General features: G+C 46.8%; 1 protein-coding gene across 1 annotated transcript in view; it reads right to left on the reverse strand.

Annotated features, from left to right (window-relative positions):
• Positions 1 to 473: 473 nt before the first annotated feature.
• Cpped1 (calcineurin like phosphoesterase domain containing 1) overlaps positions 474 to 16,110 on the reverse strand; it is a 142,895-nt gene continuing 127,258 nt past the window's right edge. The window contains exon 4 of the mRNA XM_075942060.1: positions 474 to 1,878. Within this exon, the coding sequence (XP_075798175.1) occupies positions 1,652 to 1,878 (227 nt within the window). The 3' untranslated portion in view covers positions 474 to 1,651. The remainder of the gene's footprint in view (positions 1,879 to 16,110) is intronic.

The raw sequence follows: 16,110 nt of genomic DNA on the forward strand, positions 1-16,110 counted from the left end.
AAAATTTCAGCACGTACATGTGGGAAGTCTTCATTACTTTTTCTTTCAGTGAGGTATTTTTAAGGCATATGAGTGAACGGAACGCGGACTCGTCTGTTCCCCATGGCAGGAGGTCCCACCTTGATGTAGCTGCTCCACTGAAAACTGGAAATGCCACGCCATTCTTCCTTTAGCACAGTTGCCGGTTTCTGAACTAGCTCTGCAATTTACGTGGTTTGTTTTATACCACATTCTGTGCCCACTCTGGGGCTGCATTTTTCATATGGATCTTGGACACAGAGCACGCTCTCAGCCCACTGTAATTAAACTTCCTCATATCATGGAGTCAAGCCCACATGTTCTGAGTGCAGTATTCACTCCTGGAACAATTGGACTCTTAGTTACCCCTCATCCAACTCCTCCCCTGGCCTCTTACATCTGCTACAGAGAAAAAGGAAAACAAACAGGGAACATAGCCAAGCACTACAAGATCATTTTGGTTTGAAAAATTTAATTTTCTTGCGCTACCTAACAATGAGCTCTGGTGTGTCACCAATCTGTAACATAATTAACTTCTTGTATCTTTTGTTCCATATGAATTTACATATCCAATTATCTTTTTATTTAAATTTCACGGTTTTGCTACATTGACTAAAACTTTTTAACAAGAAAGTTGTTTTTTTTTTTTTTTTAATTTAATGGGCTTCGCAGTTCATGTATAACCAGAGAGTTTTTAAAGTTGGTTTAGGATTCCCCTGCACCACCGCAGGACACTGTAAAACTTCGGCAGTAGGATATAGAGCCCAGGTTACTTCAGCATCAGGCCTGAAGATAAATGGAGGAAGCGGCAGAGGGGGCAGAGCTCCCAGAGGAGGCAGCACAGCAGATTCCACAGTGCAAAGGATTTTAAGTAATTCAAATTGTTTTTTTATTCCAGGAGTGTTGTATGTCAGTGGCAATTAGCATGGTGTAGTTTGCCCCGTGAGTTCTGTGCTGTTCTCGGGAGTCTGCAGCAAGTGCAGTTTCCCCATGAGGTTCATTGTGATTGGATAATGCTGTGGCTGCCTGCAGCAGGAGGATATAAACAGGGCAGATGCGTGGGCTGTCCAGAGCTTTCACGCTGCATTCTCTGTTTTGGTCAGCTGAGTTTGTACATAGAGGTGATGTCTGTCACCAGAAAAGCAAACACACTCTCACGTGGATCACCGTGTTCGTACCAGTCAGTGGTGGCTATGAGGAATCTGTGGGCCCGGGACGGAGTGGTACCGTTTGGTATGCCAGGAAGGGAGGATGGGCCTTTGTTTCCCCCGTGCTCTGGGAGTCAGGATCACAATGTAGCGAGAGCAGATGCAGTTTGTTTGAGGAATTATTAAAGATCACACTTGGGTACTGAGCTGGGATTGAGGGCAGGAGGTGTCAGAAACAGTGAGATTCGAGGGCAGCATGAAAGCCGCACAATGAGCAGAGTCTCACACCATAACCAGAAAATATCTGCAGCCTTCTGTTCTGGCTTTGTAAAGGGGTGACAGCCCCCTTTGAATACAATGGAGGATGGGACCCAGAATTTTGATTTACATAAAAGGGCATTCATTCACAAACCCGCCTGTCTACTCAAACATTGCTATGAGGTGAAAGGTCATGGGCATGGAAACTGGGTGGGCCAGGTGGGGAGTCACTCCTTCATCAGCTCCTTCAGGTCGTCGTCAATTCCTTTCCGACTCAGCTCATCTAAGCTGTAGTAACGGTGAACAATTTTCTCAGCAGTGACGACCACCACGCGGAGCCCATGGGTGTCTTTGCCTAGTTGGCATCCAATGGCCGATGAAACCACCATGTCAAGGTCCTGGTAGGTTCCCCCAGCATTCCTGTGGTAGTGACCCGAGAATACAGCTCTGATACCTGCAGGGGAGGGAAAGATGTTAGGAGGGCCTAGGACTTCCATGTAGGTTACCTGTTGGCACCAAGGTTTGATTCTGTGAATGGTATTACCATTAATGCTAACTGTTGGAGAATGCATTAATCGAACTTTTCATAGGAAAAGTGTGTGTGTGTGTGTGTGTGTGTTTGTGTGCTAGAGTAGTAACCAAAACCACCAGACAGGGAGCGTGAGGCCGGAACACAAACAGAAAGTCCTGATCACTCACCGAATCAAAAGAAACATCTTCCAGCCCTCGAAGAAACTTCTTGTTAAGTAAGGCAGCCCAGACACCTTAGTTAGGGGCAGGAGTTCACTCCAGGATTAATTAGAAGGAAGAGTCTGGCAAGTATTAAATATCTTTTGTATATCAGAGTTCTTCAGAAAAACCAACAGCCATAAAACTTAGACCCTTTGATGGAAAACAGACAAAAATTGAATAATGGGAAGCAGTGAAAACTCAGAAACAGGTAACATGGAAAGTTCCACTAAAATCCCCAACAAACAAAAGGAGTAAATTCTACTAGGAAGCAATCAAAGAATAAATGAGCAAACAGACGAAAAGAATCAAGGCAACAAATCAGAAGACACACTGGATACAAAGTAGTGAACATGAAACCCCGAGAACTAAAGAGGGGTTTGGGAGATTAGGACCAGAAACTGGAAAAAGAGAAAGGAGGGAATGATGCAGAAAAGAACGAGAATTTTAGCTGAAAGATTCCTAGGAAGGATGAAGACATGGGTCCTCAGAGAAACTGTCGTGTAGGAAATACCAGTTCCCACACTGATACATAGTACAATAAAACTGGCACATCAGAGGAGGGGAAGGAAACACCCTTAGAAGGACGGCAGCAGACGAGGTCAGACCAAAGGACCCCGAGAGCAGGAGTCAGGAACCTCAAATCCCATACCTAAGCTCACCTGACATTTGATGGTAAAATAAAAGATATGTCTAGAATGTGGGGAAAAATCAGATTTCACCATTTCCAAAATCTACTTATGAATTACCAAGAGAAACAGTTCAGCAAGGGATGAGAAGAAGAACGGGAAAGAGGAATGCCGGTACGTGAATCCCGATGCACCACTTTGGTGACTTTGTTGATTTAAATATCTATAGTTTTCACTGCTAAAAGTGAGAGCAAGCAATGTCACATGCAGCAGGGTGTCTATATAAGACAGACAGAAGGCAGCGAGCACTCACGTGCCTTTCCAGATCTGACAGCTCTTACGCAGTCATCTGGCTAACACCACCCAGAGACCTCGGTCTAGAGAAAGACCCAAGAGCAACGACAGCACACATCTCCGCTGAAGGCAGCACTAAATGTCCATCCATATGGCAGAGCAAACAGTAGCCAGTCATGTAAAGGAACAAAGTATAAACACCGACTGCAATGTTATGAAAACATTAAGCTGGGTGAGAGAGCCAGACATACGGCCACGAGACAGAAAACCCCGTCATATGGTGTGTCCGGAGTAAGCGGAGTTAGGTCCCAACAGTGGATCCCTGGCACAGGCTGACAGATGTTGAGGACATGGATTCTCTGTGAAATGGTAAATAAAACTGACCAGCTCCCAGACACTAGTGATGCTGCAGAACCTCTTGAAAATATTTAAATCACTGAATTTTACTTTGAAAGGGAGAATTGTATAATGTGGAGTGCAGATAGGAAGAAAAAAACAATTTATGGGAAGGACAGGAAGTTGGAATATTTGACTTCAAATGGTCTCAGAGAAGGGACCAAAGCTGTGTGCCGTGTGTGTGCATATGGCTCAGTGCTGACTGAAACGGTCTGTAATGCTCCTTTACAGGTGCTGGTTTCATTGTACACAGATGCCCCCTTACCCATGAACAGGATTGGCATACCCCCCAGTAGATGCCTGAAACTGGCGGTACCGGCCCCAGGAATTCCATGCTTTCCCTATGTATGCAGATGGCATAAACACCATGCTTCCCCATGTATACATATGCCATGAATGCTATGCTTCCCCGTGTATACCTATGCCATGAATGCTATGCTTCCCCGTGTATCCCTATGCCATGAATGCTATGCTTACCCATGTATATATATGCCATGGATATCATGCTTCATCCATGTATACAGATGCCATAAATACCATGCTTCCTCCGTGTATACAGATGGCATAAATACCATGCTTCCTCCGTGTATACTAACCCCATGAACTCTGCATTTCTATGTCCCACTGAGGCATTGCCACACAACAATGGAGTCCGTCTGTCTTTCTGTATGTTCTGCCTTATTGCCAATCTTGCACTTAGGGGCTAGTAAGCATGGTTACCTGAAACAAATTGTGATACTGTGACAGCCAGCGTGATACCCGAGAAGGCTGCTGTACACTAAATGCATGAGCATCATATATAGTGTGGATACTGAACCAAAGGACAATCCGGGGCAGACAGAGGACATGCTATTCAGAACAGTGCAGAATTTACAATTTATATAGACTGTTTATTCCTGGAACTTCCCAGTGGATCTTTTTAGATGGGAGGTATACGTGCATAGCAAACCTCTAGATAGGGTAGGCTTCTGAATATGTATTTAGAACGGAAGTGGTTCATATCTGCTGGTATTGTAAGGGGTTCTTAGCAAGAGGATCTCTCTCCTTTTCTTATCACTGTAGATGAGCTGCTTCAACCTGTGGATGGTAACCCCTTGGACAAACCTCTCTCTCTAAACGTGTTTCCATTATGATCCACAACAGTATCAAAATGACAGCTGTGAAGTACAACAAAATAACTCTATGGTTGGGGTCAGTATACCACGAGGAGCCTTAGGAAGTTGGAGAAGCACCACTGTAGTCTAGTGACCATGACTTGATCTGTGGGTCAGGACATGTGAAAGCGATAGTGGTGGCCAGTTGGACCTAACAAGGGCAGGTGCTGTCACACCAGGGTGAACGCACAGAGCTGTAGCAGGACCCTCAGGTTAGGTACCTGAAGGGTCTTCACTACACACAGAGAACTAAATGCTCCCAACTGCCAGACCTGAGTCTGAAGGCTGTTGGCACCTGAAGTTCCACTGCCCTCGGAACTCTCAGGAGCTGCAGAGAACAGGCTCGGCAGGGTTCTTTGTGTGTGTTAATGTTAATGAACTATGACTCTACATCTAGCGTACAGTTGTAAACAGTACTGCTTTTTGTAGCGGAAATGCCTGGTGATTTTGAGCAGGGCTCACAATAGCAGTGGTTAGCTAGACTCATTTTTGCTGAAGTGTCAAGCCATGTTCCTCGGCATTCACAAAGTGGGGAACGGGTCTTGACTGGTCAAGGGGCCCATGGGACTTTTAGAACAGAATTTACTGGACTTCAGTCATCTGTTCTGCAACATGTATGTCCCCTTTCTGCCACACCCCAACACTCTTAGGGTTCACCATTTACTATTAGTGTCCAAAGAAAAAAACAAAAACAAAAATGACCAAACGAGAATCCTGTGCAGAGCAAAGACACCTAAAGAGGACTAGAAATAAGCAGTCTGTAGGCAAAGAGATTCCCTCGTGATAACAAGGAACTAATACTTTGGGTGTCTGAGTAAGAAATCAAGCAATGGCAATGTGATGTTTACAAAGGAAGGGTCCGTAAGGAGGTTGTAGTCTTCTAAAAGCAGCCAGATGGAACCCTTCCTTCCTGGACTCAGATGGTGCTCTTGGCAGCTCTGGGTCTCCTGGCTGGCCGAGGAACCACAGACACAGGAAGGATGAGATACCATAGGCAATGGCGGAGCTTCTGCAGACCAGAACCGGATCTGCAGGAAGCCCTGTGTGGTGGCCAGTGGGAAATTCTGGGTCTCTCTCTGATTCTAAGCATGCTTTCTTTGCACGGCCTCGCTAAGGATGGGGGATGCTCTAAGGCAGAGTCCTTTTGTCTTTCATCCTGGTGCTTCTTCCCAATGGTCCAAATGAGAACAGAGAGGCCTAGTGAAGTTAAGAAATAAACTCAGAGCTAGATCTCAGATACTTGCAGACTCAGGTTCAATTTTTGGGGGAGCATGGGCACATTTCCGACCTCTGTGGCTGACTCCTTACCTAAGGTGGATGCTAACAATAGCACCTCGGGTAGGACAGACATTTGGGGAGAAGCAGGGAGGGTTAACAAGCTTCCTGCCTGGCCTTGCCTCTGGACAGCCTTTCTCTAGGGCAGGCCCAGCTGCTCACTGCTGGCCTGGGGCCCAGCTCTGTGCTAGCACCTGAGCTCTCCAATGTGCATACCACGTTCACGCCTATAGCTGTGAAGCCTCATCAGAAGTTTCACTGCCTTGGCTCAAGCAGCTTCTGAGCATTGACTGGTCATACACGATGCACACTGATATGTCATGGCTTCCCTGGCGTGGCACTGATGGTCATGGAGTTTCCAGGAGTCGGGCATAATAGCCATTCCTCCCGTTCTTCAGTCGTCTGTGGTTGACATGCTTCTGTGCTTCCTTAATTGAGAATTATGGATGAACTGATTTTGAGTTATGAATGGCTCTCTTAAGATCACTGCAAGGGAAAGGATTCCCAGTGAAGGCAACCCCTGCATCTTCAAATCACTGCAAGGGAAAGGATTCCCAGTGAAGGCGACCCCTGCATCTTCAAATCACTGCAAGGGAAAGGATTCCCAGTGAAGGCGACCCCTGCATCTTCAGATCACTGCAAGGGAAAGGATTCCCAGTGAAGGCAACCCCTGCATCTTCAGATCACTGCAAGGGAAAGGATTCCCAGTGAAGGCGACCCCTGCATCTTCAGATCACTGCAAGGGAAAGGATTCCCAGTGAAGGCGACCCCTGCATCTTCAGATCACTGCAAGGGAAAGGATTCCCAGTGAAGGCGACCCCTGCATCTTCAGGCCCCGAGCGTGGCTGTCACTGCCCATTTATTGCTCCATGGCATTAAGTCATAAAGAGACAAAAAAAGCTACTTTTAAAGTTGCCCTGACTCAAATTAATTTGGAATTAATCAGAGGACTGGGATACAGTCTCCAGATAATTTAATATCCTAATATTGGAAACGTGCCATAAGTCACAGAAGTGAACTGCAACACACAATTCTGGTCTGAACGGTGGGTGGCGGGGAAACTGGGGTGCTTCTGACTTAGGTCTGAAGTGTGCTGAGTTCTAACTGGACAGTTCTCGTTTTTATTCTGTGTTGAGTATATATTTACGAACATGCTATGCCACTTTATACTGCTAGCTGAAGCAGTGAAAACTACGTAAATCTCCAAGCACACTTGATTTATGCTTCCTCGGTGGTGAGGGAAACTCTAACTCACAAAGGCGGAGGGGGGTAAGGAAGGAAGGTGTGTGCAGTATGAGGCAGCAGAAAACAGTACACATATATAACCTCTCAAGAAATGAGGTTTCCTCAGCAGGCAGTCAGGGTGCCAGTGTAGAGATATGACTGTGAGCCCATTCTGGCTTCTGAACGTGAGGGCTCCATGGGTTTCCAGTCTGGGAAGTCTACGCTTCTCATTTTTCCCGTTGGGACACGTGGGGATGACTGGCGGTGGTTAACTACAGGCTCTCAGGGAAGGCAGGAGGCAGTTTCTTCCCTCAGCTCTTGAAGCCACATGTTGATAAAGCACAACAGGACACTGGGGTGACCTTCCTGACAACTGTGCAAGGTTCACGCATGGCCAGGGAGCAATGGAGGGCGCTACTCATGACAGTGGCGGGAGGCAGCGCCGAGCACACTACATCTACCGAGTGGGGCACTTTGTACACACACTGTCTCGCATCATTAGTACCCACAGGGAAGAAGTTACCCAGCATGCAAGGTCAGGTGGCTTGCTTGGGGGTACACAGCTCAGACACCGATCTGGCTCAGGCTGGTTTAGGGTGTGTTCAAAATGCTGAAGGCCACAGAGCTGTAATCCCAGAGATGGTGGATTGGCCAGAACACACCTACGCTTCTAGCTCTCCATCCTGAGCTGGCACCCGAAGGAAGACACTGTAGAAACAATGCTGCCAGACACTGCTGCGGGCATGCGACCAGCTTTTACTTTACATCCCCACCTTTCCCTAAGGAGGGAAGGATGTGTAGTTTTACAGATAAGAAAAGGGAAATCTTGAAACATCCAGCATTTGGTTAACTCAGGTTAACCAAGTTGTGATTGACAGTGTGTGGTCCCAGGCCAGGCTCTTAAAACAGCAATGCCTGGCCCCACAAGTCAAAGAAAGAGGGTCAAGGAGGCTTCAGGAGCCGTGGGATCTGAAAAGGCTCACTGGTCTCCTGGGAGGCTTGTGAGTATTTTCCCAGTATTTTCCAGGAGGGCTGGGAGTGGGAGTGGAAGTCTGCATGGGACACAGCAGCAGACTCAACAGGGATCAGTTGTGCTGGAGGACAGGGTGCGGAAGAGCTGGGTAATGGACCTTGGCTGGGGAGGGACAGAAATGACTTGAGCAAAGTGTCCCCCCCACCTGTCTACCCCACACCTGTCTTCTTGCCAGAAGCAGGGAGGCAGAGTCGCAACACTCAGCCTTTCATTGGTTAAACCCTCCTGAAGACTCTCTAGCTGGGGCCCCTCCCGTGGGGTCCCAGACATTTCATTGGTTAAACCCTCCTGAAGACTCTCTAGCTGGGGCCCCTCCCGTGGGTTCCCAGACATTTCATTGGTTAAACCCTCCTGAAGACTCTCTAGCTGGGCCCCCTCCCGTGGGTTCCCAGACATTTCATTGGTTAAACCCTCCTGAAGACTCTCTAGCTGGGGCCCCTCCCGTGGGTTCCCAGACATTTCATTGGTTAAACCCTCCTGAAGACTCTCTAGCTGGGCCCCTCCCGTGGGTTCCCAGACATTTCATTGGTTAAACCCTCCTGAAGACTCTCTAGCTGGGGCCCCTCCCGTGGGTTCCCAGACATTTCCACAGAGCTTCTGAGGTCCTACTCCATTGACCTTCACCTTTCAGAACAGGTCAGGGAGGTCAGCTTTGTGGACCCCGCCGACCACTCCTTCCCTTCTGTATGTGAAAGCAGAGAGAGGAGGATGAGAGCCTAGGTGCACAGCTGTGAGCCTAGAAAACTAACCCGGAGGAGGGAAACCTCGGCGAGGCAGGAAGAGACACTCTTAAAAATAAACAGTCTACGGAAGTTCAGCCAAGATATCACAATTCTGCAAAACCTGCAAGTTTCTGTGCTTCTCAAGACTAACGGAAATGATACATGTGATATTGAATATAGCTTATGAGAACAGCATACGATGCTCACGGAGCGTGGTCCTTCAGTGAATGGGAGCACCTATACAAGGACAGACATCCAGGAGGTCCAGTGCGGAGACATCTGTTCAGCAAGATAGAGGCCTGGGTTTGACCCCAGAACTGAAAAATAAACAAAACATCACCCTCCTCCCTATGAACCATACTATTGAATGTTAGAGAAATATAGAAATATGTACACAGAATCAAGCCTTGAAATTTTTATAAAACAAAACTGGCTGAGCTTAGTGGCACATGCCTTTAATCCCAGCACTCGGAAGGCAGGCAGAACTCTGAGTTTGAGGCTAGTCTGGTAAATATAACAAATTCCAGAACAGCGAGGGCCATATAGTTAGACCCCATTTTAGGAACAATTGCTAGACTTTTGACTGAATCTGTGTATCAGTTTTGGTACATGCCACATTGCCTGCCTGCAGAGCCAGGGACGTGCCTTACCTTCCCACTTCCTAAGCCATTGCTTTCACAGAGTTTCGGCTCTCCTCTGGGACACCATGCTACCCTCGGGGCAGGGGGCTCTTTTCCTCTGGAACACCATACTACTTACTCCAGCGGTTTTTGCCCTCTCTTGGATACCATACTACCCTCAAGGGTTCAGCTCTCCTCTTGGACACTGTGCTACTCTGGTGGGGGCTTTGTTTTCCTCTTGGTGGTGCTGGAGATTAAGTTCTAACAATTGTTTGCTAAGAGTATGAAGAACAGAATTGATTTTGCCTATTATTAGCTGTACAGTCTTGGGACCTTACTAAAGAACTTACTAATAACTATTTTTGTCGATTTCTGGGATTTGCCAAATTAAAAACAATAACCACCCACCAACAGGTACTGCTTTGGCTTTGATCTTTATGTCTTTCCTTTTTCTTGCCCTTTTACAAGGGTAAAGGTGTCCAATAAAATTTAAAGAGGTATATATATGAGGGTAAGCATTTGTTGATGGGAATTTAGTCTTATTATTACTATTTTTCCAACTTGAAACAATTCAAAGATTCAAGTTATTCTTCAGAAAAATTTAACTAACTAAAATCCCATCAAGGCTGTAAGTCTGGACACAGGGATTTCTCCAGTGGCAAAATCACAAGGAAGGGATATGAAGTTCCTATTCCCTAGAACATCCAGGTACTGCTGTTGACCGCTGCTCTGGTATCCTCATGCTCAGGGCTGGCATCTTCCTCTCGACAGAGCCCACCACTCACTACGGTGGACACCATGATAGTCACTGGCTCCTGGACAGGCTGAAGTCCATTCTCTGTTGTTGGGAGGGCAGGCTGCTCAGGATGCAGAACAACTTCTTCCTCAGGAGGTTCCCTTCCCTTGATGGGTCTGAAGGAATCACACCCATTCAAGCAGCATGCTATAGGGAGCCTTTTAAATGAACTGTTCAGAACAGAAATAACCCCTGGCTGAGATTTCTAGAGTTGGGGTGAGGTGGGAGGAAATGCAGGGGTAACTGCAAGAAGGTTACAAGGTTGCTTTACAGGAAAAGAAAGTGCAGAGCGGATAGCGGTGTGCATAAACTTTAGATAACTGAACTGTATGATGGTATGAGAATATCTCAAAGTGCTATCAGAAAAAGGAGTCAGTTACAGTAATTGGAGCTACAACAATAGTGAACTCCAATAGTAACTGGAGACCTGCTTTGGTCCAGGCACTGTGACCAAGCTTTAGGACATGTTATTTAAACTTCCTTAACATTCTCCCCCTGCTCCCCATTAACAGTCTTAAAATAGATGGCCACACATAGGTTGGGTGCCTGCCCCTGCCTCAGGATGGGGTCCCCAAGGGTCTAGCTGGGTCAGATGATGTGTGAGACCATACCTTTCTTGTCTTTGCTGTAGTCCCACTTCCTTATTCTCCTGTCCCCCAGAGCCAGCTCTAATCCTTGTCCCAAAGTGTCCTTCTAGGGACTGTACCTGACACAGTTACTGGCTAGACTTCATGAGCTCACATTGCTGTGACTGCAGGATGTACAACCAGGAAGTAAGTGACAAGCCCAAGGGCTCTGTGGCCACTAGCATCTCCCCAGCTAGGCCCAAGTTAAATATAACTGAAACCTGCTACCATTTCAGCTTGCTTTCTTCACTGCTGTCTTACCTCCTACAAAAGTAAATCATGCCTCAAGAAAGATGAATAAACTGTGACTTGCACACACACATGCACGCACACATGCAAGCATGCACGGAGCTGCAAACAGAGAGAGGACCACCTCCATGAGTTGACAATGGAGTGACTGCTAAGGAAGTGACTAGGCTGGCAATAGGAGAGAGCGGACACACAGGATAGGCTAGCTTTTGTGTGATGCATGCAATTTGACTTCAAATAGATCAGCAATGTATGTATTTTATACACACACACACACACAATAGCTCTCAAAAACAATCAAAATAATAAAGCAATGGGGTAAATGATCAGGTCAAATCCTATCAAAGGACAAAGGCATGCCATTTCCTACCACATCCTAGCAACTTTAATGTACACCTAATTGTATTTCTGGATAGAAAGATAAAAAGAACAACAGATGACTACTAGAAATGAAAGCAAATATTATAAAAAGTATAGACGGTCAAGGCAAAACAATAACAACAACAACAACAAACAGGAGACAGAAGGAAAATGTCCCTCAAACCTTTCTTCCCACTTTGTGAGTTCAGTATGTTCTTTCCTGATCATCTGAATACATTAGGGGTGACGGGACTATATGTGAATGTATATGGATTTCACAAGTGGGTACACCACGTAGGCATGTGTGACTTAGTGTACTATGTTCAAAAATACATTTTCAGGTGTTCCACCTAGGACCCACAGCTGAATTTCAGAACTACCCTAAAAACCCTGGAGAGTAATTACTTCCCAGCACCACTGCTTACTCTGGAAAACCCTACTGTTGATATGTAAAACCTAAGGTTAAGATGCTCTTTTTGTACTTTAATAAAAACTCTGTCATCATGGTGGTTTAAGGGTCTTTTAGCCCCCCCTCCGGCTGGACTGCTCAGATACAGGGACTTAGGCAGCTAGTGCCCTCTCATAAGGGTACACTTCAGGTGTTGGAGTGTGGGTTGGGTATTGGGAGGAGCTCCTTGCTGCAATTCACTGATCTTCTTGAGCACAGATTCTCTTGGTTTTGGGGCACACACCACCCAGCTGCTCCACTTCTGCATGACTGAGACACTATGGTGGGGGAACTATGGACGTCAGAAGCTGGAAGTCTGGTTCTGTGCTGGGTGCTCTGTGTACTCAGATGTCACATCAGGCAAGTACTTGAATGTTGCGTCATAAAGTACCTGGCTTTTCTAGGAAGTCTCCTCTAAGTGGTTTCCTTTCCCCTACTCCTTTTTCTCTTCCTCCACTGTTCTCTTTCCTCTTCACTTTCTGACTCTCCTCTTGATAGGAATAAATGACCCAATTGCTACAATGACCTTCGCCCAAGGTCACCTCATCCTCTATAAACTACAGGGATTCCTTCTCTTTCAAGAACTTCTCACCATTTTTCTTTGTCTAAGAATTAGCTATGGAAATTATACCCATCTTGCCTCACCTAATATTAATCAACTTATATTTTAATGACAGCTAGCAGCGGATGGTGCATGCATCTTGGTGACAGAGAAGCAGAGAAGTGTGAGAGCAGGGCATGCACAGGAACGGGATGATATGCTCAGGTCAGCACCATCACAGGAACCCCTGGTCTGAGTGCAAGGGACCAGAGTGCTCGTTTGTAGTATGGTATTTTTCAGGCCAGCCTTTGCACACACACAGTCTGCTCTGCCCCCCTGCAGCCTGCAAGTTTTCAGCTCCAGGGTAAGCAGTGGTGCTGGGAAATAATTACTCTTCAGAGCTGCCTGGCAGCTGCCATGGATCCGCTGCCCAGGAGGTGTGGTTGGCACCCAGTATCACTCCCTGGTTGGGACTTCATGGTTAATTATAGTCCTGCAGCCTTGCTGCCACACCCCTGAATCCTCTTCTCCGCAGTAGATGATGCTCAACTTTTTAAGTTGACTTCCTTTTGAATGAGCTGGGCATTCAAAACCTGGGGAGACTATACAAGAGGTTTCTCATTTTTATTCGTATTGGTATTTGGTTGCCAGAGAAGCAGTGCCAGGAAGGCACACCCTGCACTCACTTCTGTGGTGTGCAGGTGAGTGACACGGTGTGTGCTTCCACATCTCCAGGAAGGCAGGCTCAGCATTGGCCACCCAGGGTCACTGAGGAAGTCAAGTGAGAAGTGAATGGCGCGTGGCTGGGGTCTGGGGATGCATCTCACAGCAGGAAGCTGCAAGTCACATATTGAATCCTTGCTTGATAATCACACTTTTTATCTTCCTCCAACTATCTGATCAGGACATCTTTTATTCTTCATGTGCACAATTTACATCTTTCTCGCTATTCATAACATTCTCTGTATTTCTAAAAGAAGTGAGCAGGCCTGGGAAAGAGATGGCGTGCGGGGCAGGCATGAGGGCCTCAATCCAGAATGGACAATTTTCTATACTTCTATAAGCTTCCCATGTCCTGTCTTAAACACAGCTGTCAGGACAAGAGGCTCATTAAAAAGATTGTTTTGACTGATGCAATGTTCATGTATCAAATTGGAAATCCATCCAAAAATACTAGAGGGAGGTAGACAGAGGTGGCTGCGAGCCATGAAGGGAACAGTCTCACAGAATGTAAAAGGGACATGTGCCAGGAGCAAGTGCCTCTGCCTGGAGCCAGCAAAGACTACAGCCATCAAATATGAGCACCATGGCTAGGTCCATTCTGATTTAAAACCCGTGGAAAAGAAAACTACTACCAGGGGTCCCTTAAAAAACATGTTAATGGCCTATGCACTAGAATGCCCGTCACACAGTGGCTTCAAACAGGGATGAGGGGGTTGCCCTAATGTCCCCTTCCTGGTTCATTCTCCTATTTGGACCTATTCATGACTTCCTCTCGTTCTCAGAGTGCCCTCTGGGAACTCCCATCTGCAGTCCTCCGACTCTAATGTGTTAGGATGATACTCAGCTGTTAGAGGCGTGGAGTCTTAACTAAAGCCTGAGTCTATGTTAGCTGTGATCTGCTGATCCCTAAGAGAGGCGGGTGGGTCATCCACGTTAGGGGGAAGCAACTGCTTGAAGGCTTCATTAAGATCCAGGCTTTTCTCTTTCTGTTTTACTACTCTGTGACTGTAGCTTTTGTCTTCAACAACATAAAGGAGCTATGGGGCTTCTGGACATCACATCTAAGTTCCAGTCGGGCAGCTTTACTTGCTAAATTCCACAACTGGGTCATGAGGCCACTCTTAGGTTTACAGAGTGCTTTAGTCTGAATGGCAGCCTCAACAAAGCAGGCACAAAATGGTGCTCTATGAATAAGGACAAGACTGAATAGGGCCACCTTCCCCAATGCAAATACCCAGCCATATCAATAATAGGAAAGCATGAGGCCCCACTTCAGGATCCTGATCTGGCTTCTATGCGGTGACATCACATGAAGATATAATTTATTAAGGGGTGCAGAAAACAGACAACAGACGCACAAATACAGAACAAGGCAGACGCCACGGCTGACCAGCTGCCCTTGTCCTGACGTCATGCCCAAGGTGAGACCAACTATAGGCTTTCTCCTGCTTTGACCACCCCCGAAAAGAGAGCACGCAACCCCTCCCTCAGTTTTATCTGGTCACATATCCAGAGCAAACCATGCCCACAGGGCTACTTACCACCAGTGTTATCGGCCGAAATGGATGGAATTCCCCTAACAATCATACAGTGTCTCCCTGTGCGGCAGCCACCCGGTACCTCAGAGCTGGCTCTCATCCTGCAGCTCTGTCTTCTGCCTGCCCTCTGCTCTGTCTCTGGCGCCTCTTTCCTATTGAAATGCCTTCCAGAGATGCCAATGATTGCATTACTGAAAAACTCATAAAGAAATTCTTAGGAAAACAAATTAAATCTGAAAACAATCTTCAACTGTATTATTGCCAAAAGTCAGAGTTCAAGTGTAAGATGCTGTCAATGAAGCTTTTTCAGACAGTTCAGGCCAGGGTAACCAAACCAACACCTGCCCACTCCTCTGCTCGTTCTGAGATGGTGATGGTACACCCGCAGGGAGAGCTTGCATTTTACCAAAGGCAATCTAATGGTTAGTGTTCTCAGCCTGACATATGCCTTCCCAGATCAGCTTGGAGAGCTCTGTGGACTGCTGTGGAGGATTCATTGACTATATTAGCTGAGGTGATAAGATCTGCTCACTGTGGGCAGAGCCAGTCCCTCACTGAGATGCTAGAAAGGGAGCCAAGCAGCAATCAGTCATCACTCTGCTTCCCGACTGTGGACTGGATGTGTCTGGCTGACTCAAGCTCCCATTGCCTTGACTCCCATACATTGATAAATCCTCCCCTTGACCCAAAGGCCAGAATAAGCCTTTCTCCCTTAAGCTGCTTTTGCCAGTGTTTTTACCACGCAGATATGAAGAAGCCAACACGCATTCACTTATCTCTTAAGATTTTAAATTCTTTTAATTTTATTCTTCTTTTCTAGATCCATAGTTCCCATGTCAAGTGACCTGTTCCTGGAGTCCATAATTCTCAGCTCATGTGCCTACCAGGACTTATATCCCTGAGGAGCTGCAGAGGCTAGGGTCCTGGATCCCTCCATTTCAACAAAGACCAGTTACAACACAGCTTGCTCATATGCTCAGGGTGACAGGAGAAAGAGGGAGGCTCAACCTAGGGGTGGCTGGAACTGCTGCTAGCTGAGCCCACAAGGGAGATATTCTAGAGGCCCCTTCAGCACAGAGTCCTTGGGACAGTCATGTGCTAAGCTTGCTGGCTGGGCAGACCAGCCCTTCCCTGCAGAGGCCCTGGCAGAAGAGCTTGAGGGAGCTGTCCTACATAGCTGTGCTTCCTTACCCACCTCTGCTGGCCGTGGACACAAAAGATACTCATTAATGCCCTCTGGGCATTTGAACAGATCCAGGCAGGACCCCAGCCCACTCTCTCTACTTCCTGCCTGGAAAATTTACTTGACCTCCTGCCCTTTAGAGTGTC

This window comes from Microtus pennsylvanicus, chromosome 11 (genome assembly GCF_037038515.1).
Source record: "Microtus pennsylvanicus isolate mMicPen1 chromosome 11, mMicPen1.hap1, whole genome shotgun sequence".
NCBI classification, from domain to species: domain Eukaryota; kingdom Metazoa; phylum Chordata; class Mammalia; order Rodentia; family Cricetidae; genus Microtus; species Microtus pennsylvanicus.